The sequence below is a fragment of the Brachyhypopomus gauderio genome, unplaced genomic scaffold (assembly GCF_052324685.1).
Source record: "Brachyhypopomus gauderio isolate BG-103 unplaced genomic scaffold, BGAUD_0.2 sc68, whole genome shotgun sequence".
Classification (NCBI taxonomy): domain Eukaryota; kingdom Metazoa; phylum Chordata; class Actinopteri; order Gymnotiformes; family Hypopomidae; genus Brachyhypopomus; species Brachyhypopomus gauderio.
Genome location: NW_027506889.1, coordinates 165,511 through 189,397, shown reverse-complemented (window position 1 = coordinate 189,397; position 23,887 = coordinate 165,511). Strand labels below are relative to the sequence as shown.

At 44.7% G+C, this 23,887-nt stretch overlaps 1 protein-coding gene across 1 annotated transcript in view; it reads left to right on the top strand.

Moving 5' to 3' along the window:
* Positions 1 to 340: 340 nt before the first annotated feature.
* LOC143490931 (uncharacterized) overlaps positions 341 to 23,887 on the top strand; it is a 59,701-nt gene continuing 36,154 nt past the window's right edge. The window contains exons 1-13 of the mRNA XM_076989506.1: positions 341 to 363; positions 733 to 782; positions 7,527 to 8,461; positions 17,342 to 17,591; positions 17,901 to 18,161; positions 18,471 to 18,653; positions 18,702 to 19,108; positions 19,958 to 20,681; positions 20,916 to 21,161; positions 21,471 to 22,127; positions 22,347 to 22,600; positions 23,408 to 23,747; positions 23,802 to 23,843. Coding sequence (XP_076845621.1) covers positions 341 to 363; positions 733 to 782; positions 7,527 to 8,461; positions 17,342 to 17,591; positions 17,901 to 18,161; positions 18,471 to 18,653; positions 18,702 to 19,108; positions 19,958 to 20,681; positions 20,916 to 21,161; positions 21,471 to 22,127; positions 22,347 to 22,600; positions 23,408 to 23,747; positions 23,802 to 23,843 — 4,372 coding nt within the window. The remainder of the gene's footprint in view (positions 364 to 732; positions 783 to 7,526; positions 8,462 to 17,341; positions 17,592 to 17,900; positions 18,162 to 18,470; positions 18,654 to 18,701; positions 19,109 to 19,957; positions 20,682 to 20,915; positions 21,162 to 21,470; positions 22,128 to 22,346; positions 22,601 to 23,407; positions 23,748 to 23,801; positions 23,844 to 23,887) is intronic.

The following is a 23,887-nucleotide window of genomic DNA, read 5'->3' as shown; positions in this document are numbered from 1 at the left end:
ACAGGTCCAAGCTCTGCCATGGTAACTGTATGTATGTCTCTAACATTTAGGCCACAGCTGCTTTTCAGCCAATTTCAAAATGTTTGGAATTATTTGTCTGACGTCTTCTCTTTGTCATTCACTTGCTGAACCACATATTTGGCATTCATAGTGTCAAAATTATCCCCTGACCTGATATACAGCTGTTATTGTTAAAGTGAGATGAAAATGATAAGTCACCAAAGTTACACCTATAGCCACTCCTTTAAACGTCAGTTAATCGTTACAAGTCTTGGAGGCAAGTCAGGGAGTTTCAAGAAGCATATTATTTGCTCAGATTGCAGTTTGGCATTGGATGGCGATGACTTTGGAAAATAAGATGAGGTAACAAGTTGTTCTGTTTTACTATTAATTCACAATATTAGTAATTTGTAATTTTCTTATTCTCACACAAAGCTCATTTAAAATAAGGAGTATTCAGACCATTTAGGTTCAGGTTTTTCTGCCAAATTAACAGGAGATATTGCATAAGGCTTAATTTTTAAACAACATATTCTAATTGCTTTTCAAATAATAATTTGCAACAATAGCCAGTTGTTAGAACATAACAACTAAACTTAAGGCTGTTGTAGGCTGTATTAATATACAAAATTATATATACCAGGGTTTGATTTTTACAGTTTGGCTGATGGTCAAATATGTTTAAGCAGTTCTTAAAAGTTATATAAATAGCTTTCATCTTGCTGTTTGTAGGTTTGCTCTCAATGAACATGGCAGCAAGCAAAAAACACAGATCACCATATGTAAGTAAAACTTTTATTAATTTTGTAACTGTATGCATTAAAAAAATTACATGATGCAAATCCATTAATTTAAGTAAAAGAAATTACATCAGTTCTTGTCCTGCTTTAATAGAGGTGCTATGGCCTTTATATCAGTTAATTCAGTCACTTCCAGAGGTGGCATCAAACCTCCAAAGGTCACAGGACAACGTTTCTTATTGAAATATGTTATAATGCCCCAGTAATTTGTAACAATAAGGCTATTTAGACATATTGAAGAGTAAATGCCATATAAAATTCTATAAAGATAGCACTAGCAGTGTGCACTAACATACCCATCCAAATCAGGCTGGCTTATTGTCTCTTTCTCTTATTCACAAACCATCTGCATTTACTGTTGTTTTATGGTGGTGCCCTCAAGTTGCTAACAATTAAGTAGCATATGTAAAGAACACCAAACACTAACTTAACAGGTTAGCTGTATAAAAAAACACAAGATAGTGTGAAAATACAAGTGGTGACCAGAATCAGAGTAAACAAGACAATCATTCTGAATCATACACATTGTTTATAAAAGGATTATGTGGGAACATATGCATTAATTCAAAATATACATGTGAATATACAAATGAAAACATTCAGTAAAATGAATATGCAATGCACAAGTCATTTATTCACTATAAGCAATAACACTGCATATAGGTCGTTTCTGGCAGCAGACATAAAATGTAGGTGTAAGGGAATTTGTTATTCACTGTCTGTGACTCAGTCAGAACACTCCCTTATTTATCTGTGTCTGCTCCTCATTTAGAACTTCCTCTCTCCCTGTCTCTCTTGTACTTTTCCATTATCCCTACATCCAGTCCAGTCCACGGTACCTCCACTCTTGATAAGGAGAAGACCATTCAAACATGTTTTATTATTCTCAGCTAATTGCCTTAAGATACATCATATTTAATCTGTATTTAACTAATGTATTATTATGAAACTTTGGAACTCTTTCCTGACACTCTTGTCTTGTAAATCCGTTCACCTGGTACCATCTATGGAACACAAATTTATAATCCTGTTTATGAACCCTGATAATTATGATCTAAAGTATGATTTAAAAAACTTGCTAAGAGTACAAGGAACTGAAATTCAAGGACTTCAAAATTCAAGGACTTCAAAAATGCCAGGAGCCTAAGACATTAAGCAGAATAGCCATCTAAAATGTGCAGACCATAGACTCAAACTTTTGCACTGACCACCCCAGTCACTGATGTAAATCTCAATGAAAACCTGTAAGCTGAGCTGACAACAAATAAGCATTTGAAAATAATATGTTATCTTGACAGAGGGAAAGTTCATAAGGGATAAAATACATTAACAATAATGGTGACTAATACACTAGGCTATATTGCCAAAAGTACTCGCTCACCTTCATGGACTCACATTTGAGCTTAAGTTGACATCACATTCCTAATTCATAGGGTTCAATATGACGTTTGCCCACCCTTTGCAGCTAGGAGTGTGTTTATGGGGATTTTTGACCATTCTTCCAGAAGCGCATTTGTGAGGTCACATACTGATGTTGGACAAGAAGGCCTGGCTCTCAGTCGCTGCTCTAATTCATCCCAAAGGTGTTCTGTTGGGTTGAGGTCAGGACTGTGCAGGCCAGTCAAGGTCATCCACACCAGACTCTATCCATGTCTTTATGGACCTTGCTCTGTGCACTGGTGCACAGTCATGTTGGAAGAGGAAGGGCCAGCTCCAAACTGTTCCCACAAAGTTGGGAGCATGGAATTGTGCAAAATGTCTTGGTATGCTAAAAACAGTCCCACCAGGATTTCGCGGGCCTTTTTTGTGATTGTTGCGGGCTAAAATGTTTGATGTTGCGGGTGTTTTTCAAAAAAATTGTGATGGAAGTTGCGGTGTGTTTTTGCTTTTTTGTGAGTACATTACAATAGGGAGTAAATGTTGTATGGTTTCCTCTATTTAGTAGTCCATTTTAATTATCTATTTACCTATTTATTCAGGGTTGGCAACTTTTCAAGATCGCTTGAAGTGAGATTTGAACCTGGAGGGGGTGGCGAACATTAATTGTTGACTGGGGGGGCGGGGTTAGCGAACGTAAGTTGTTACCGGGCGGCCTGTAAAATGGACACAAATTAAGTATTATATGGAGATCGATCGCCAGTGGTTGGCGCCAGAGCGAACTAGTAACTCATAGATATGGATCAGAGATAAATAAACTTTATCTCTGACTTTAAACTTTATCTCAGTTTAAAGTTTAAACTTATAAACTTTATCTCAGATCCTCGCCGCTTGCGTGCGCTGCAGTGACTTCACGGGCTACCGTTGCATTGTGGGGAATGTAGTGTTTGTGCGTGCAAAACACCATCGGGCGGCTGTGGCCTGCGGGCTGGTTCTAATAGTAATTAAATATCATCCAGGGGGCCATAGATAATCAATTCGCGGGTCGGATCTGGACAGTTTATCCCCGCTTTCATGTAGTGTCCCGGGATACTGCTTTTCCCGATCTTTTTGCCGTTATTTTCGTCGCTCATGCTGCTTTCAGTCTGCTCCTCTTGAACGTATATACGGAAGTAAGGTGGGAGTTTGTCGACATCACATCAAGACGACATCAGTGATTGGTCAAATTTGCGGGAAAGTTGCGGTGATTGGCTGAAGTTGCAACACCGCCCTGAATTCGCGGGGTTTGCTTGAAGTTGCGTTGAAGTTGCAAATCGCAACATCGCAACTTTCTGGAGGGTCTGTAAAGTTATTTTCATTACAACTAAGGGGCCAAGCCCAGCTCCTGAAAAACAACTCCACACCACAATCCCTCCTCCCACGGACGTTTTTCAAAAGCCGGTTTTGGTCCCCCCAGTTTTTACGGTTAAAACCAAATATTTAAATAGCGACAAATCCATGCCCCCCCACTTTTGAAATCAAAATTACGTCCATGCCTCCTCCACCAAACTTTACACTTGGCACAATGCAGTCAGACAAGTACTGTTCTCATGGCAACCGCCAAACCCAGATTCGTTCATCAGATTGCCAGATGGAGATTCATCACTCCAGAGGATGCTCCTCCACTGCTCTAGAGTCCAGTCGTGGCATGATTTATACCACTGCACAGTAGCAAACCGTGACCATTAAACCTGGGCCCGCTCCCTCCTCCTCACAGGCTTCTACTTAACCCCTCACCTTCCAACACAGATTGAATAGACACGGGTGAATAATTTATTTGCTTATATTTCTGTAATTGTTTAGATGTCGATTGTAAAACTGTAAGTAGATAAAAAAATTTTTTATAAATTATATACACTCCTGATCAAAATCTTAAGACCAGCTAAAAAAATGGAAGAATTTGCATTTTGCACCTCTGGATCTTAAGAAGGTTGTAAGTAGAGCTTCATTCAATGCTAAAAGAAGAAATGGGACCAAGAGACAAAAGATTTTGAGGAGCCAATTTATTGAAAACAACAATATAACTGAAATAGGCTGTTCAGCAGCTGATCAAAAGTTTAAGACCATACCTCAAAAAAACCCAAAGGGCCCCTCAAAACTCAAAAATCAAAGTGTCAAAAAAGACTCAGTAATGAGTAGCTCCTCCATTCTTGTTGATCACTTCAAACAACAGTTTAGGCATGCTTGATTCCAGTGTTTCCAGGAAGCTACTGGGAACGTTGTTCCAGGTGTTGAAGATGGCTTCACGAAGGGCATCCACTGTCTGGAACTGCTGTCCATTTTTGTAAACTTCACTTGCCATCCATCCCCAAATGTTCTTAATGGGATTTAGATCAGGGGAACACGCAGGATGATCCAAAAGAGTGATGTTATTCTCCTGGAAAAAATTCTTTGTCAGGAGGGCATTGTGAATGGCAGCATTGTCCTGCTGAAAAACCCAATCATTACCACACAGACGAGGGCCCTCAGTCATGAGGGATGCCTGCATCAACATCTCCACATAGCCAGCTGCTGTTTGACACCCCTGTACAACCTGAAGCTTCATTGTTCCATTGAAGGAAAAAAGTCCCCAAATCATGATGGTGCCCCCTCCACGGTGCCGTGTAGAAAACATCTCAGGTGGGATCTCCTTGTCATGCCAGTATCGTTGGAAGCCATCAGGACCATCAAGGTTTTTCTCTTCAGAGAATAAAACTTTCTTCCACCTTTCAGTGTCCCATGTTTGGTGTTCCCTTGCAAAGTCCAAACGGGCAGTTTTGTGTCGTTGAATGAGACGTGGCCTTTGAAGACGTTTTTTGTTTCTGAAGCCCATCTCTCGCAGATGCCGTCTGATGGTTATTGGGCTGCAGTCAGCCCCAGTAATGGCCTTGACCTGTGTCGAGGATTGTCCCGTGTCTTTACGCACAGCTAGTCGGATCCTGCGGCTCAGCGCTGGTGACATTTTTTTTGGGTCTACCACTTGACATTTTTGTTCCATATCCCTCAGGATTTTTTAAAAAATGCAAAATTACAGTTTTACTGTGTCCAACCTTAGCAGCGATGGCACGTTATGAGAGGCCTTGCTTATGCAGCTCAACAATCCTACCACGTTCAAAGTCAGTGAGCTTTTTAGCTTTTGCCATCAAGAGGTCTTGACAGTAGGAATACTTGACAAAAAATGACATGGATTCAAAATCTTTGGCAGATTTTGGCTTTTAAAGGCTGTGGTCTTAAACTTTTGATCAGCTGAAAAACACATGTTTGAGTGTAAATGCAGTCTACAAGAAATTGGCTGCTCAAAATGTTTTGGCTCTTGGTCCCATTTCTTCTTTTAGCATTGAATGAAGCTCTACTTACAACCTTCTTAAGATCCAGTGGTGCAAAATGCAAAATCTTCCAATTTTTAGCTGGTCTTAAGATTTTGATCAGGAGTGTATATTTATATTTTAATATTTTAGGCCCTCTGAGAGGGCGTAGATGGCCCTGACGGTTCCCCACTGCCACTGCATCCGACGCTTTGCATTGCACTTGGTGATGTATGGCTTGGATCCAGCTGTTCGACGATGGAAACCCATTCCATGAAGCTCTCTACGCACTGTTCTTGAGCTAATCTGAAGGTCACAAAGTTTGGATGTCTGTAGTGATTGACTCTGCAAAAAGTTGGCGACCTCTTCGCACTATGCACTTCAGCATCTGCTGACACCACTCCGTTAGTTTACGTGGCCTACCACTTTGTGGCTGAGTTGTCATTCCCAAACACTTCCATTTTCTTATAATACAGTTGACAGTTGACTATGGAATATTTAGGAGTGAGGAAATTTCACGCCTGGATTTGTTGCACAGGTGGCATCCTATCACAGCTGGAATTCACTGAGCTCCTGAGAGTGACCCATTCTTTCACAAATGTTTGTAAAAATAGACTGCATGCCTAAATGGTTAATTTAATACAACTTTTGCCATGGAAATGATTGGAACACCTGATTCCGATCGTTTGGATGGGTGAATGAATACTTTGGCAATATATACAAATTGTACAAATTGTAATTGTATAAAATAGTATTGAGAGGCTAAGCCACATTTATAGATGTTTCAAGTCCATGATGGTATCAGGTTTGTTTTAATGTTCTAATGCTGTGTTTTTAGAGGGTGGTCTTTGAGCTAACAACATAGCAATGGAAAAGAAAACTACCTGCCAGTTGGTTTAGCTCTAAGTGCCCTAAAAATATTTCGCAGTGGGGAGATTCTAAAATAAATTATAATGATGGCCTCTGACTTTAAAATAGCTTAAATCGCAATAATGAACACCCCTATTAACAAATTGTAACAATAGTAATGGATTATGGGAAAGAATTTGCCAAAAGATATACTGAAAATTCTTGTTCTATTAATTTGATCAAACAGGCCTTGTGAAGTAATTATGGCATTGCCATTTTGGTTCACACTTTACAAAATACATCAACATACTGTTGTTAAATATGAAATTCAGGAAACCTTATGTTTTAGATCCAATTACTGTCACGTGCATGTGTTTACGTTGTCTACGTCTAGTCGTCTGCGTCTGTGGATCTCCGTGGGTGCGGTTATGTCTTGAGTGTTCATTGGTTTTACCTGTGGCTTGTCTCGTGAACATTTGGGGCTTATGTGGTTTGTCTATTTAATGTGCGTTCGCGCAGTGTCCCGTGCTCGTCTTTGTCAGAGTCATATACGTTCATGTGTGAATGTTATACATGCGCTGTCTGCGCTTATTTGTATTTAAAAATAAACATCACGATTAGTGTTTGCAAGATTGGACTCGTGCCTCGTCCTTCTCTCAGCGCCCAATGTCACAATTACAAACCATTATTATATGATGATGAGGGTGAGGGTCAATAATACTTAAAACAGTACAAACCAGTAAAAGTAAAAGTAAGATTGTAGACAGCGATACAAAAAAGTTCGAGGGATGTTCAAACCAAAGAAAGATTCAAATGACAAAATTCAAAGAAATAAGCAACAGTACAATACACAATCACTGAAAAATCAACAGAGAACACTCAGAAATCAGAATGCAGAACAGAAAGACTTTGCACTCTAATATTAAATATTAACACCTAATCCTTTTAATATTAGTTTTGGTACCAGTTTTTAAAACTATTATACAAATCTGTAATTGATCAGGGATGTACTGTACTACATCGAAAAAAAAGTTATAATTAACATGAATGGACTTTTTTGACCTACTCTTATAAATCACAAAAAGGAGATGGTGAGGAATGATGGCAAAATTGTTTGCATTCCTGAAATTTAAAACAAATATTTATATTAAAATTATTTTTATATTTTTTGCAACAGTGTGTCTGTGGTGGGTAATTGCTGGAATTTCAACAACATCATTGACAACTTTGGCCATAACAAATGTTACTGCAACACGAACAATGCCCAAAAGTTTGGTTACTACAACCACTTCAACTACAACTTCAGCTGAGACAACATCTGCCAAACCAACAACCAATGCAACAACTTTGAGCACCACCAGTACATCCACTCCACAAACAACTTCAACACAGGCCACTTCAACTTCAGCTGCCACATCAACAACCTCTCCAGCAACTCTGAGCAGCACCAGTACATACACACCACAAACAACTTCAACACAAGCCCCTTCAACTTCAGCTGCCACATCAACAACCACTGCAACAACTTTGAGCTCCACCAGTACATCCACTCCACAAACAACTTCAACAGTGGCCACTTCAACTTCAGCTGCCACATCAACAACCTCTCCTACTACTCTGAGCATAGCCAGTACATCCACACCACAAACAACTTCAACACAAGCCCCTTCAACTACAACTTCAGCTGAGACAACATCTGCCACACCAACAACCACTGCAACAACTTTGAGCACCACCAGTACATCCACTCCACAAACAACTTCAACACTGGCCACTTCAAATTCAACTGCCACATCAACAACCTCCCCTACTACTCTGAGCACCGCCAGTACATCCACACAACAAGCAACTTCAACACAAGCTCCTTTAACTATAACTGCAGCTGAGACAACATCTGGCACACCAACAACCACTGCAACAACTTTGAGCACCACCAGTACATCCACTCCACAAACAACTTCAACACTGGCCACTTCAACTTCAGCAGCCACATCAACAACCACTGCAACAACGTTGAGCTCCACCAGTACATCCACTCCACAAACAACTTCAACACAAGCCCCTTCAACTACAACTTCAGCTGAGACAACATCTGCCACACCAACAACCACTGCAACAACTTTGAGCACCACAAGTACATCCACTCCACAAACAACTTCAACACTGGCCACTTCAACTTCAGCTGCCACACCAACAACCACTGCAACAACTTTGAGCTCCACTAGTACATCCACTCCACAAACAACTTCAACACCGGCCACTTCAACTTCAGCTGCCACATCAACAACCTCTCCAACAACTTTGAGCTCCACCAGTACATCCACTCCACAAACAACTTCAACACTGGCCACTTCAACTTCACCTGCCACATCAACAACCTCTCCTACTACTCTGAGCACTGCCAGTACATCCACACCACAAACGTCTTCAACACAAGCTCCTTCAACTACAACTTCAGCTGAGACAACATCTGCCACATCAACAACCACTGCAACAACTTTGAGCTCCACCAGTACATCCACTCCACAAACAACTTCAACACTGGCCACTTCAACTTCAGCTGCCACACCAACAACCACTGCAACAACTTTGAGCTCCACCAGTACATCCACTCCACAAACAACTTCAACACTGTCCACTTCAACTTCAGCTGCCACATCAACAACCTCTCCTACTACTCTGAGCACTGCCAGTACATCCACTCCACAAACAACTTCAACACAGGCCCCTTCAACTACAACTTCAGCTGAGACAACATCGGCCACACCAACAACCACTGCAACAACTTTGAGCACCACAAGTACATCCACTCCACAAACAACTTCAACACTGGCCACTTCAACATCAGCTGCCACATCAACAACCACTGCAACAACGTTGAGCTCCACCAGTACATCCACTCCACAAACAACTTCAACACAAGCCCCTTCAACTACAACTTCAGCTGAGACAACATCTGCCACACCAACAACCACTGCAACAACTTTGAGCACCACAAGTACATCCACTCCACAAACAACTTCAACACTGGCCACTTCAACTTCAGCTGCCACACCAACAACCACTGCAACAACTTTGAGCTCCACTAGTACATCCACTCCACAAACAACTTCAACACCGGCCACTTCAACTTCAGCTGCCACATCAACAACCTCTCCAACAACTTTGAGCTCCACCAGTACATCCACTCCACAAACAACTTCAACACTGGCCACTTCAACTTCACCTGCCACATCAACAACCTCTCCTACTACTCTGAGCACTGCCAGTACATCCACACCACAAACGTCTTCAACACAAGCTCCTTCAACTACAACTTCAGCTGAGACAACATCTGCCACATCAACAACCACTGCAACAACTTTGAGCTCCACCAGTACATCCACTCCACAAACAACTTCAACACTGGCCACTTCAACTTCAGCTGCCACACCAACAACCACTGCAACAACTTTGAGCTCCACCAGTACATCCACTCCACAAACAACTTCAACACTGTCCACTTCAACTTCAGCTGCCACATCAACAACCTCTCCTACTACTCTGAGCACTGCCAGTACATCCACTCCACAAACAACTTCAACACAGGCCCCTTCAACTACAACTTCAGCTGAGACAACATCGGCCACACCAACAACCACTGCAACAACTTTGAGCACCACAAGTACATCCACTCCACAAACAACTTCAACACTGGCCACTTCAACATCAGCTGCCACATCAACAACCACTGCAACAACTTTGAGCTCCACCAGTACATCCACTCCACAAACAACTTCAACACTGTCCACTTCAACTTCAGCTGCCACATCAACAACCTCTCCTACTACTCTGAGCACTGCCAGTACATCCACTCCACAAACAACTTCAACACAAGCCGCTTCAACTACAACTTCAGCTGAGACAACATCAGCCACATCAACAACCACTGCAACAACTTTGAGCACCACAAGTACATCCACTCCACAAACAACTTCAACACTGGCCACTTCAACATCAGCTGCCACATCAACAACCACTGCAACAACTTTGAGCTCCACCAGTACATCCACTCCACAAACAACTTCAACACAAGCCCCTTCAACTACAACTTCAGCTGAGACAACATCGGCCACACCAACAACCACTGCAACAACTTTGAGCTCCACCAGTACATCGACTCCACAAACAACTTCAACACAAGCCCCTTCAACTACAACTTCAGCTGAGACAACATCTGCCACATCAACAACCACTGCAACAACTTTGAGCACCACCAGTACATCCACTCCACAAACAACTTCAACACTGGCCACTTCAACTTCAGCTGCCACATCAACAACCTCTCCAACAACTTTGAGCATTGCCAGTACATCCACACCACAAACAACTTCAACACAGGCCCCTTCAACTACAACTTCAGCTGAGACAACATCTGCCACATCAACAACCACTGCAACAACTTTGAGCACCACCAGTACATCCACTCCACAAACAACTTCAACACTGGCCACTTCAACTTCAGCTGCCACATCAACAACCTCTCCTACTACTCTGAGCACTGCCAGTACATCCACTCCACAAATAACTTCAACACAAGCCGCTTCAACTACAACTTCAGCTGAGACAACATCTGCCACATCAACAACCACTGCAACAACTTTGAGCACCACCAGTACATCCACTCCACAAACAACTTCAACACTGGCCACTTCAACATCAGCTGCCACATCAACAACCACTGCAACAACTTTGAGCTCCACCAGTACATCCACTCCACAAACAACTTCAACACAAGCCCCTTCAACATCAGCTGCCACATCAACGACCACTGCAACAACTTTGAGCACCACCAGTACATCCACTCCACAAACAACTTCAACACTGGCCACTTCAACATCAGCTGCCACATCAACAACCACTGCAACAACTTTGAGCTCCACCAGTACATCCACTCCACAAACAACTTCAACACAAGCCCCTTCAACTACAACTTCAGCGGAGACAACATCGGCCACACCAACAACCACTGCAACAACTTTGAGCTCCACCAGTACATCCACTCCACAAACAACTTCAACACTGGCCACTTCAACTTCAGCTGCCACACCAACAACCACTGCAACAACTTTGAGCACCACAAGTACATCCACTCCACAAACAACTTCAACACTGGCCACTTCAACATCAGCTGCCACATCAACAACCACTGCAACAACTTTGAGCTCCACCAGTACATCCACTCCACAAACAACTTCAACACAAGCCCCTTCAACTAAAACTTCAGCTGAGACAACATCGGCCACACCAACAACCACTGCAACAACTTTGAGCTCCACCAGTACATCGACTCCACAAACAACTTCAACACAAGCCCCTTCAACTACAACTTCAGCTGAGACAACATCTGCCACATCAACAACCACTGCAACAACTTTGAGCACCACCAGTACATCCACTCCACAAACAACTTCAACACTGGCCACTTCAACTTCAGCTGCCACATCAACAACCTCTCCAACAACTTTGAGCATTGCCAGTACATCCACACCACAAACAACTTCAACACAGGCCCCTTCAACTACAACTTCAGCTGAGACAACATCTGCCACATCAACAACCACTGCAACAACTTTGAGCACCACCAGTACATCCACTCCACAAACAACTTCAACACTGGCCACTTCAACTTCAGCTGCCACATCAACAACCTCTCCTACTACTCTGAGCACTGCCAGTACATCCACTCCACAAATAACTTCAACACAAGCCGCTTCAACTACAACTTCAGCTGAGACAACATCTGCCACATCAACAACCACTGCAACAACTTTGAGCTCCACCAGTACATCCACTCCACAAACAACTTCAACACTGGCCACTTCAACTTCAGCTGCCACACCAACAACCACTGCAACAACTTTGAGCACCACAAGTACATCCACTCCACAAACAACTTCAACACTGGCCACTTCAACATCAGCTGCCACATCAACAACCACTGCAACAACTTTGAGCTCCACCAGTACATCCACTCCACAAACAACTTCAACACAAGCTCCTTCAACTACAACTTCAGCTGAGACAACATCTGCCACACCAACAACCACTGCAACAACTTTGAGCACCACCAGTACATCCACTCCACAAACAACTTCAACACTGGCCACTTCAAATTCAGCTGCCACATCAACAACCTCTCCAACAACTTTTAGCATTGCCAGTACATCCACACCACAAACAACTTCAACACAGGCCCCTTCAACTACAACTTCAGCTGAGACAACATCTGCCACATCAACAACCACTGCAACAACTTTGAGCACCACCAGTACATCCACTCCACAAACAATTTCAACACTGGCCACTTCAACTTCAGCTGCCACATCAACAACCTCTCCTACTACTCTGAGCACTGCCAGTACATCCACACCACAAACATCTTCAACACAAGCCCCTTCAACTACAACTTCAGCTGCTACATCAACAACCTCTCCAACAACTTTGAGCTCCACCAGTACATCCACTCCACAAACAACTTCAACACTGGCCACTTCAACTTCAGCTGCCACATCAACAACCTCTCCAACAACTTTTAGCATTGCCAGTACATCCACACCACAAACAACTTCAACACAGGCCCCTTCAACTACAACTTCAGCTGAGACAACATCTGCCACATCAACAACCACTGCAACAACTTTGAGCACCACCAGTACATCCACTCCACAAACAACTTCAACACTGGCCACTTCAACTTCAGCTGCCACATCAACAACCTCTCCAACAACTTTGAGCTCCACCAGTACATCCACTCCACAAACAACTTCAACACTGGCCACTTCAACTTCAGCTGCCACATCAACAACCTCTCCTACTACTCTGAGCACTGCCAGTACATCCACACCACAAACGTCTTCAACACAAGCCCCTTCAACTACAACTTCAGCTGCCACATCAACAACCTCGCCAACAACTTTGAGCACCACAAGTACATCCACTCCACAAACAACTTCAACACTGGCCACTTCAACATCAGCTGCCACATCAACAACCACTGCAACAACTTTGAGCTCCACCAGTACATCCACTCCACAAACAACTTCAACACAAGCCCCTTCAACTACAACTTCAGCTGAGACAACATCGGCCACACCAACAACCACTGCAACAACTTTGAGCTCCACCAGTACATCCACTCCACAAACAACTGCAACACAAGCCGCTTCAACTACAACTTCAGCTGAGACAACATCTGCCACATCAACAACCACTGCAACAACTTTGAGCTCCACCAGTACATCCACTCCACAAACAACTTCAACACTGGCCACTTCAACTTCAGCTGCCACACCAACAACCACTGCAACAACTTTGAGCACCACAAGTACATCCACTCCACAAACAACTTCAACACTGGCCACTTCAACTTCAGCTGCCACATCAACAACCACTGCAACAACTTTGAGCACCACCAGTACATCCACTCTACAAACAACTTCAACACAAGCCCCTTCAACTACAACTTCAGCTGAGACAACATCTGCCACATCAACAACCACTGCAACAACTTTGAGCACCACCAGTACATCCACTCCACAAACAACTTCAACACTGGCCACTTCAACTTCAGCTGCCACACCAACAACCACTGCAACAACTTTGAGCACCACAAGTACATCCACTCCACAAACAACTTCAACACTGGCCACTTCAACATCAGCTGCCACATCAACAACCACTGCAACAACTTTGAGCTCCACCAGTACATCCACTCCACAAACAACTTCAACACAAGCCCCTTCAACTACAACTTCAGCTGAGACAACATCGGCCACACCAACAACCACTGCAACAACTTTGAGCTCCACCAGTACATCCACTCCACAAACAACTTCAACACTGGCCACTTCAACTTCAGCTGCCACACCAACAAACACTGCAACAACTTTGAGCACCACCAGTACATCCACTCCACAAACAACTTCAACACTGGCCACTTCAACTTCAGCTGTCACATCAACAACCTCTCCTACTACTCTGAGCACTGCCAGTACATCCACACCACAAACATCTTCAACACAAGCCCCTTCAACTACAACTTCAGCTGCCACATCAACAACCTCTCCAACAACTTTGAGCATTGCCAGTACATCCACACCACAAACAACTTCAACACAGGCCCCTTCAACTATAACTTCAGCTGAGACAACATCTGCCACATCAACAACCACTGCAACAACTTTGAGCACCACCAGTACATCCACTCCACAAACAACTTCAACACTGGCCACTTCAACTTCAGCTGCCACATCAACAACCTCTCCTACTACTCTGAGCACTGCCAGTACATCCACACCACAAACGTCTTCAACACAAGCCCCTTCAACTACAACTTCAGCTGCCACATCAACAACCTCTCCAACAACTTTGAGCACCACCAGTACATCCACTCCACAAACAACTTCAACACTGGCCACTTCAACTTCAGCTGTCACATCAACAACCTCTCCTACTACTCTGAGCACTGCCAGTACATCCACACCACAAACATCTTCAACACAAGCCCCTTCAACTACAACTTCAGCTGCCACATCAACAACCTCTCCAACAACTTTGAGCTCCACCAGTACATCCACTCCACAAACAACTTCAACACAAGCCCCTTCAACTACAACTTCAGCTGAGACAACATCGGCCACACCAACAACCACTGCAACAACTTTGAGCTCCACCAGTACATCCACTCCACAAACAACTTCAACACAAGCCGCTTCAACTACAACTTCAGCTGAGACAACATCTGCCACATCAACAACCACTGCAACAACTTTGAGCTCCACCAGTACATCCACTCCACAAACAACTTCAACACTGGCCACTTCAACTTCAGCTGTCACATCAACAACCTCTCCTACTACTCTGAGCACTGCCAGTACATCCACACCACAAACATCTTCAACACAAGCCCCTTCAACTACAACTTCAGCTGCCACATCAACAACCTCTCCAACAACTTTGAGCATTGCCAGTACATCCACACCACAAACAACTTCAATACAGGCCCCTTCAACTATAACTTCAGCTGAGACAACATCTGCCACATCAACAACCACTGCAACAACTTTGAGCACCACCAGTACATCCACTCCACAAACAACTTCAACACTGGCCACTTCAACTTCAGCTGCCACATCAACAACCTCTCCTACTACTCTGAGCACTGCCAGTACATCCACACCACAAACGTCTTCAACACAAGCCCCTTCAACTACAACTTCAGCTGCCACATCAACAACCTCTCCAACAACTTTGAGCACCACCAGTACATCCACTCCACAAACAACTTCAACACTGGCCACTTCAACTTCAGCTGTCACATCAACAACCTCTCCTACTACTCTGAGCACTGCCAGTACATCCACACCACAAACATCTTCAACACAAACCCCTTCAACTACAACTTCAGCTGCCACATCAACAACCTCTCCAACAACTTTGAGCTCCACCAGTACATCCACTCCACAAACAACTTCAACACAAGCCCCTTCAACTACAACTTCAGCTGAGACAACATCGGCCACACCAACAACCACTGCAACAAGTTTGAGCTCCACCAGTACATCCACTCCACAAACAACTTCAACACAAGCCGCTTCAACTACAACTTCAGCTGAGACAACATCTGCCACATCAACAACCACTGCAACAACTTTGAGCTCCACCAGTACATCCACTCCACAAACAACTTCAACACTGGCCACTTCAACTTCAGCTGCCACACCAACAACCACTGCAACAACTTTGAGCACCACAAGTACATCCACTCCACAAACAACTTCAACACTGGCCACTTCAACTTCAGCTGCCACATCAACAACCACTGCAACAACTTTGAGCTCCACCAGTACATCCACTCCACAAACAACTTCAACACAAGCCCCTTCAACTACAACTTCAGCTGAGACAACATCTGCCACATCAACAACCACTGCAACAACTTTGAGCACCACCAGTACATCCACTCCACAAACAACTTCAACACTGGCCACTTCAACTTCAGCTGCCACATCAACAACCTCTCCTACTACTCTGAGCACTGCCAGTACATCCACACCACAAACGTCTTCAACACAAGCCCCTTCAACTACAACTTCAGCTGCCACATCAACAACCTCTCCAACAACTTTGAGCACCACCAGTACATCCACTCCACAAACAACTTCAACACTGGCCACTTCAACTTCAGCTGTCACATCAACAACCTCTCCTACTACTCTGAGCACTGCCAGTACATCCACACCACAAACGTCTTCAACACAAGCCCCTTCAACTACAACTTCAGCTGCCACATCAACAACCTCGCCAACAACTTTGAGCACCACCAGTACATCCACTCCACAAACAACTTCAACACTGGCCACTTCAACTTCAGCTGTCACATCAACAACCTCTCCTACTACTCTGAGCACTGCCAGTACATCCACACCACAAACATCTTCAACACAAGCCCCTTCAACAACAACTTCAGCTGCTACATCAACAACCTCTTCAACAACTTTGAGCTCCACCAGTACATCCACTCCACAAACAACTTCAACACTGGCCACTTCAACTTCAGCTGCCACATCAACAACCTCTCCAACAACTTTTAGCATTGCCAGTACATCCACACCACAAACAACTTCAACACAGGCCCCTTCAACTACAACTTCAGCTGAGACAACATCTGCCACATCAACAACCACTGCAACAACTTTGAGCACCACCAGTACATCCACTCCACAAACAACTTCAACACTGGCCACTTCAACTTCAGCTGCCACATCAACAACCTCTCCTACTACTCTGAGCACTGCCAGTACATCCACACCACAAACGTCTTCAACACAAGCCCCTTCAACTACAACTTCAGCTGCCACATCAACAACCTCGCCAACAACTTTGAGCACCACAAGTACATCCACTCCACAAACAACTTCAACACTGGCCACTTCAACATCAGCTGCCACATCAACAACCACTGCAACAACTTTGAGCTCCACCAGTACATCCACTCCACAAACAACTTCAACACAAGCCCCTTCAACTACAACTTCAGCTGAGACAACATCGGCCACACCAACAACCACTGCAACAAGTTTGAGCTCCACCAGTACATCCACTCCACAAACAACTTCAACACAAGCCCCTTCAACTACAACTTCAGCTGAGACAACATCTGCCACATCAACAACCACTGCAACAACTTTGAGCACCACCAGTACATCCACTCCACAAACAACTTCAACACTGGCCACTTCAACTTCAGCTGTCACATCAACAACCTCTCCTACTACTCTGAGCACTGCCAGTACATCCACACCACAAACGTCTTCAACACAAGCCCCTTCAACTACAACTTCAGCTGCCACATCAACAACCTCGCCAACAACTTTGAGCACCACCAGTACATCCACTCCACAAACAACTTCAACACTGGCCACTTCAACTTCAGCTGTCACATCAACAACCTCTCCTACTACTCTGAGCACTGCCAGTACATCCACACCACAAACATCTTCAACACAAGCCCCTTCAACTACAACTTCAGCTGCTACATCAACAACCTCTTCAACAACTTTGAGCTCCACCAGTACATCCACTCCACAAACAACTTCAACACTGGCCACTTCAACTTCAGCTGCCACATCAACAACCTCTCCAACAACTTTTAGCATTGCCAGTACATCCACACCACAAACAACTTCAACACAGGCCCCTTCAACTACAACTTCAGCTGAGACAACATCTGCCACATCAACAACCACTGCAACAACTTTGAGCACCACCAGTACATCCACTCCACAAACAACTTCAACACTGGCCACTTCAACTTCAGCAGCCAAATCAACAACCTCTCCTACTACTCTGAGCACTGCCAGTACATCCACACCACAAACGTCTTCAACACAAGCCCCTTCAACTACAACTTCAGCTGCCACATCAACAACCTCGCCAACAACTTTGAGCACCACAAGTACATCCACTCCACAAACAACTTCAACACTGGCCACTTCAACATCAGCTGCCACAGCAACAACCACTGCAACAACTTTGAGCTCCACCAGTACATCCACTCCACAAACAACTTCAACACAAGCCCCTTCAACTACAACTTCAGCTGAGACAACATCGGCCACACCAACAACCACTGCAACAAGTTTGAGCTCCACCAGTACATCCACTCCACAAACAACTTCAACACAAGCCGCTTCAACTACAACTTCAGCTGAGACAACATCTGCCACATCAACAACCACTGCAACAACTTTGAGCTCCACCAGTACATCCACTCCACAAACAACTTCAACACTGGCCACTTCAACTTCAGCTGCCACACCAACAACCACTGCAACAACTTTGAGCACCACAAGTACATCCACTCCACAAACAACTTCAACACTGGCCACTTCAACTTCAGCTGCCACATCAACAACCACTGCAACAACTTTGAGCTCCACCAGTACATCCACTCCACAAACAACTTCAACACAAGCCCCTTCAACTACAACTTCAGCTGAGACAACATCTGCCACATCAACAACCACTGCAACAACTTTGAGCACCACCAGTACATCCACTCCACAAACAACTTCAACACTGGCCACTTCAACTTCAGCTGCCACATCAACAACCTCTCCTACTACTCTGAGCACTGCCAGTACATCCACACCACAAACGTCTTCAACACAAGCCCCTTCAACTACAACTTCAGCTGCCACATCAACAACCTCTCCAACAACTTTGAGCACCACCAGTACATCCACTCCACAAACAACTTCAACACTGGCCACTTCAACTTCAGCTGTCACATCAACAACCTCTCCTACTACTCTGAGCACTGCCAGTACATCCACACCACAAACATCTTCAACACAAGCCCCTTCAACTACAACTTCAGCTGCCACATCAACAACCTCTCCAACAACTTTGAGCATTGCCAGTACATCCACACCACAAACAACTTCAACACAGGCCCCTTCAACTATAACTTCAGCTGAGACAACATCTGCCACATCAACAACCACTGCAACAACTTTGAGCACCACCAGTACATCCACTCCACAAACAACTTCAACACTGGCCACTTCAACTTCAGCTGCCACATCAACAACCTCTCCTACTACTCTGAGCACTGCCAGTACATCCACACCACAAACGTCTTCAACACAAGCCCCTTCAACTACAACTTCAGCTGCCACATCAACAACCTCTCCAACAACTTTGAGCACCACCAGTACATCCACTCCACAAACAACTTCAACACTGGCCACTTCAACTTCAGCTGTCACATCAACAACCTCTCCTACTACTCTGAGCACTGCCAGTACATCCACACCACAAACATCTTCAACACAAGCCCCTTCAACTACAACTTCAGCTGCCACATCAACAACCTCTCCAACAACTTTGAGCTCCACCAGTACATCCACTCCACAAACAACTTCAACACAAGCCCCTTCAACTACAACTTCAGCTGAGACAACATCGGCCACACCAACAACCACTGCAACAACTTTGAGCACCACCAGTACATCCACTCCACAAACAACTTCAACACTGGCCACTTCAACTTCAGCAGCCAAATCAACAACCTCTCCTACTACTCTGAGCACTGCCAGTACATCCACACCACAAACGTCTTCAACACAAGCCCCTTCAACTACAACTTCAGCTGCCACATCAACAACCTCGCCAACAACTTTGAGCACCACAAGTACATCCACTCCACAAACAACTTCAACACTGGCCACTTCAACATCAGCTGCCACAGCAACAACCACTGCAACAACTTTGAGCTCCACCAGTACATCCACTCCACAAACAACTTCAACACAAGCCCCTTCAACTACAACTTCAGCTGAGACAACATCGGCCACACCAACAACCACTGCAACAAGTTTGAGCTCCACCAGTACATCCACTCCACAAACAACTTCAACACAAGCCGCTTCAACTACAACTTCAGCTGAGACAACATCTGCCACATCAACAACCACTGCAACAACTTTGAGCTCCACCAGTACATCCACTCCACAAACAACTTCAACACTGGCCACTTCAACTTCAGCTGCCACACCAACAACCACTGCAACAACTTTGAGCACCACAAGTACATCCACTCCACAAACAACTTCAACACTGGCCACTTCAACTTCAGCTGCCACATCAACAACCACTGCAACAACTTTGAGCTCCACCAGTACATCCACTCCACAAACAACTTCAACACAAGCCCCTTCAACTACAACTTCAGCTGAGACAACATCTGCCACATCAACAACCACTGCAACAACTTTGAGCACCACCAGTACATCCACTCCACAAACAACTTCAACACTGGCCACTTCAACTTCAGCTGCCACATCAACAACCTCTCCTACTACTCTGAGCACTGCCAGTACATCCACACCACAAACGTCTTCAACACAAGCCCCTTCAACTACAACTTCAGCTGCCACATCAACAACCTCTCCAACAACTTTGAGCACCACCAGTACATCCACTCCACAAACAACTTCAACACTGGCCACTTCAACTTCAGCTGTCACATCAACAACCTCTCCTACTACTCTGAGCACTGCCAGTACATCCACACCACAAACATCTTCAACACAAGCCCCTTCAACTACAACTTCAGCTGCCACATCAACAACCTCTCCAACAACTTTGAGCATTGCCAGTACATCCACACCACAAACAACTTCAACACAGGCCCCTTCAACTATAACTTCAGCTGAGACAACATCTGCCACATCAACAACCACTGCAACAACTTTGAGCACCACCAGTACATCCACTCCACAAACAACTTCAACACTGGCCACTTCAACTTCAGCTGCCACATCAACAACCTCTCCTACTACTCTGAGCACTGCCAGTACATCCACACCACAAACGTCTTCAACACAAGCCCCTTCAACTACAACTTCAGCTGCCACATCAACAACCTCTCCAACAACTTTGAGCACCACCAGTACATCCACTCCACAAACAACTTCAACACTGGCCACTTCAACTTCAGCTGTCACATCAACAACCTCTCCTACTACTCTGAGCACTGCCAGTACATCCACACCACAAACATCTTCAACACAAGCCCCTTCAACTACAACTTCAGCTGCCACATCAACAACCTCTCCAACAACTTTGAGCTCCACCAGTACATCCACTCCACAAACAACTTCAACACAAGCCCCTTCAACTACAACTTCAGCTGAGACAACATCGGCCACACCAACAACCACTGCAACAACTTTGAGCTCCACCAGTACATCCACTCCACAAACAACTTCAACACAAGCCGCTTCAACTACAACTTCAGCTGAGACAACATCTGCCACATCAACAACCACTGCAACAACTTTGAGCTCCACCAGTACATCCACTCCACAAACAACTTCAACACTGGCCACTTCAACTTCAGCTGCCACACCAACAACCACTGCAACAACTTTGAGCACCACAAGTACATCCACTCCACAAACAACTTCAACACTGGCCACTTCAACTTCAGCTGCCACATCAACAACCACTGCAACAACTTTGAGCTCCACCAGTACATCGACTCCACAAACAACTTCAACACAAGCCCCTTCAACTACAAGTTCAGCTGAGACAACATCTGCCACATCAACAACCACTGCAACAACTTTGAGCACCACCAGTACATCCACTCCACAAACAACTTCAACACTGGCCACTTCAACTTCAGCTGCCACATCAACAACCTCTCCTACTACTCTGAGCACTGCCAGTACATCCACACCACAAATGTCTTCAACACAAGCCCCTTCAACTACAACTTCAGCTGCCACATCAACAACCTCTCCAACAACTTTGAGCTCCACCAGTACATCCACTCCACAAACAACTTCAACACTGGCCACTTCAACTTCAGCTGTCACATCAACAACCTCTCCTACTACTCTGAGCACTGCCAGTACATCCACACCACAAACATCTTCAACACAAGCCCCTTCAACTACAACTTCAGCTGCCACATCAACAACCTCTCCAACAACTTTGAGCTCCACCAGTACATCCACTCCACAAACAACTTCAACACTGGCCACTTCAACTTCAGCTGCCACATCAACAACCTCTCCAACAACTTTGAGCATTGCCAGTACATCCACACCACAAACAACTTCAACACAGGCCCCTTCAACTATAACTTCAGCTGAGACAACATCTGCCTCATCAACAACCACTGCAACAACTTTGAGCACCACCAGTACATCCACTCCACAAACAACTTCAACACTGGCCACTTCAACTTCAGCTGCCACATCAACAACCTCTCCTACTACTCTGAGCACTGCCAGTACATCCACACCACAAACGTCTTCAACACAAGCCCCTTCAACTACAACTTCAGCTGCCACATCAACAACCTCTCCAACTACTCTGAGCACTGCCAGTACATCCACACCACAAACATCTTCAACACAAGCCCCTTCAACTACAACTTCAGCTGCCACATCAACAACCTCTCCAACAACTTTGAGCTCCACCAGTACATCCACTCCACAAACAACTTCAACACTGGCCACTTCAACTTCAGCTGCCACATCAACAACATCTCCTACTACTCTGAGCACCTCCAGTACATCCACACCACAAACAACTTCAACACAAGCTCCTTCAACTACAACTTCAGCTGAGACAACATCTGCCACATCAACAACCACTGCAACAACTTTGAGCACCACCAGTACATCCACTCCACAAACAAGTTCAACACTGGCCACTTCAACTTCAGCTGCCACATCAACAACCTCTCCTACTACTCTGAGCACTGCCAGTACATCCACACCACAAATGTCTTCAACACAAGCCCCTTCAACTACAACTTCAGCTGCCACATCAACAACCTCTCCAACAACTTTGAGCACCACCAGTACATCCACTCCACAAACAACTTCAACACTGGCCACTTCAACTTCAGCTGTCAAATCAACAACCTCTCCTACTACTCTGAGCACTGCCAGTACATCCACACCACAAACATCTTCAACACAAGCCCCTTCAACTACAACTTCAGCTGCCACATCAACAACCTCTCCAACAACTTTGAGCTCCACCAGTACATCCACTCCACAAACAACTTCAACACTGGCCACTTCAACTTCAGCTGCCACATCAACAACCTCTCCAACAACTTTGAGCATTGCCAGTACATCCACACCACAAACAACTTCAACACAGGCCCCTTCAACTATAACTTCAGCTGAGACAACCTCTGCCACATCAACAACCACTGCAACAACTTTGAGCACCACCAGTACATCCACTCCACAAACAACTTCAACACTGGCCACTTCAACTTCAGCTGCCACATCAACAACCTCTCCTACTACTCTGAGCACTGCCAGTACATCCACACCACAAATGTCTTCAACACAAGCCCCTTCAACTACAACTTCAGCTGCCACATCAACAACCTCTCCAACAACTTTGAGCACCACCAGTACATCCACTCCACAAACAACTTCAACACTGGCCACTTCAACT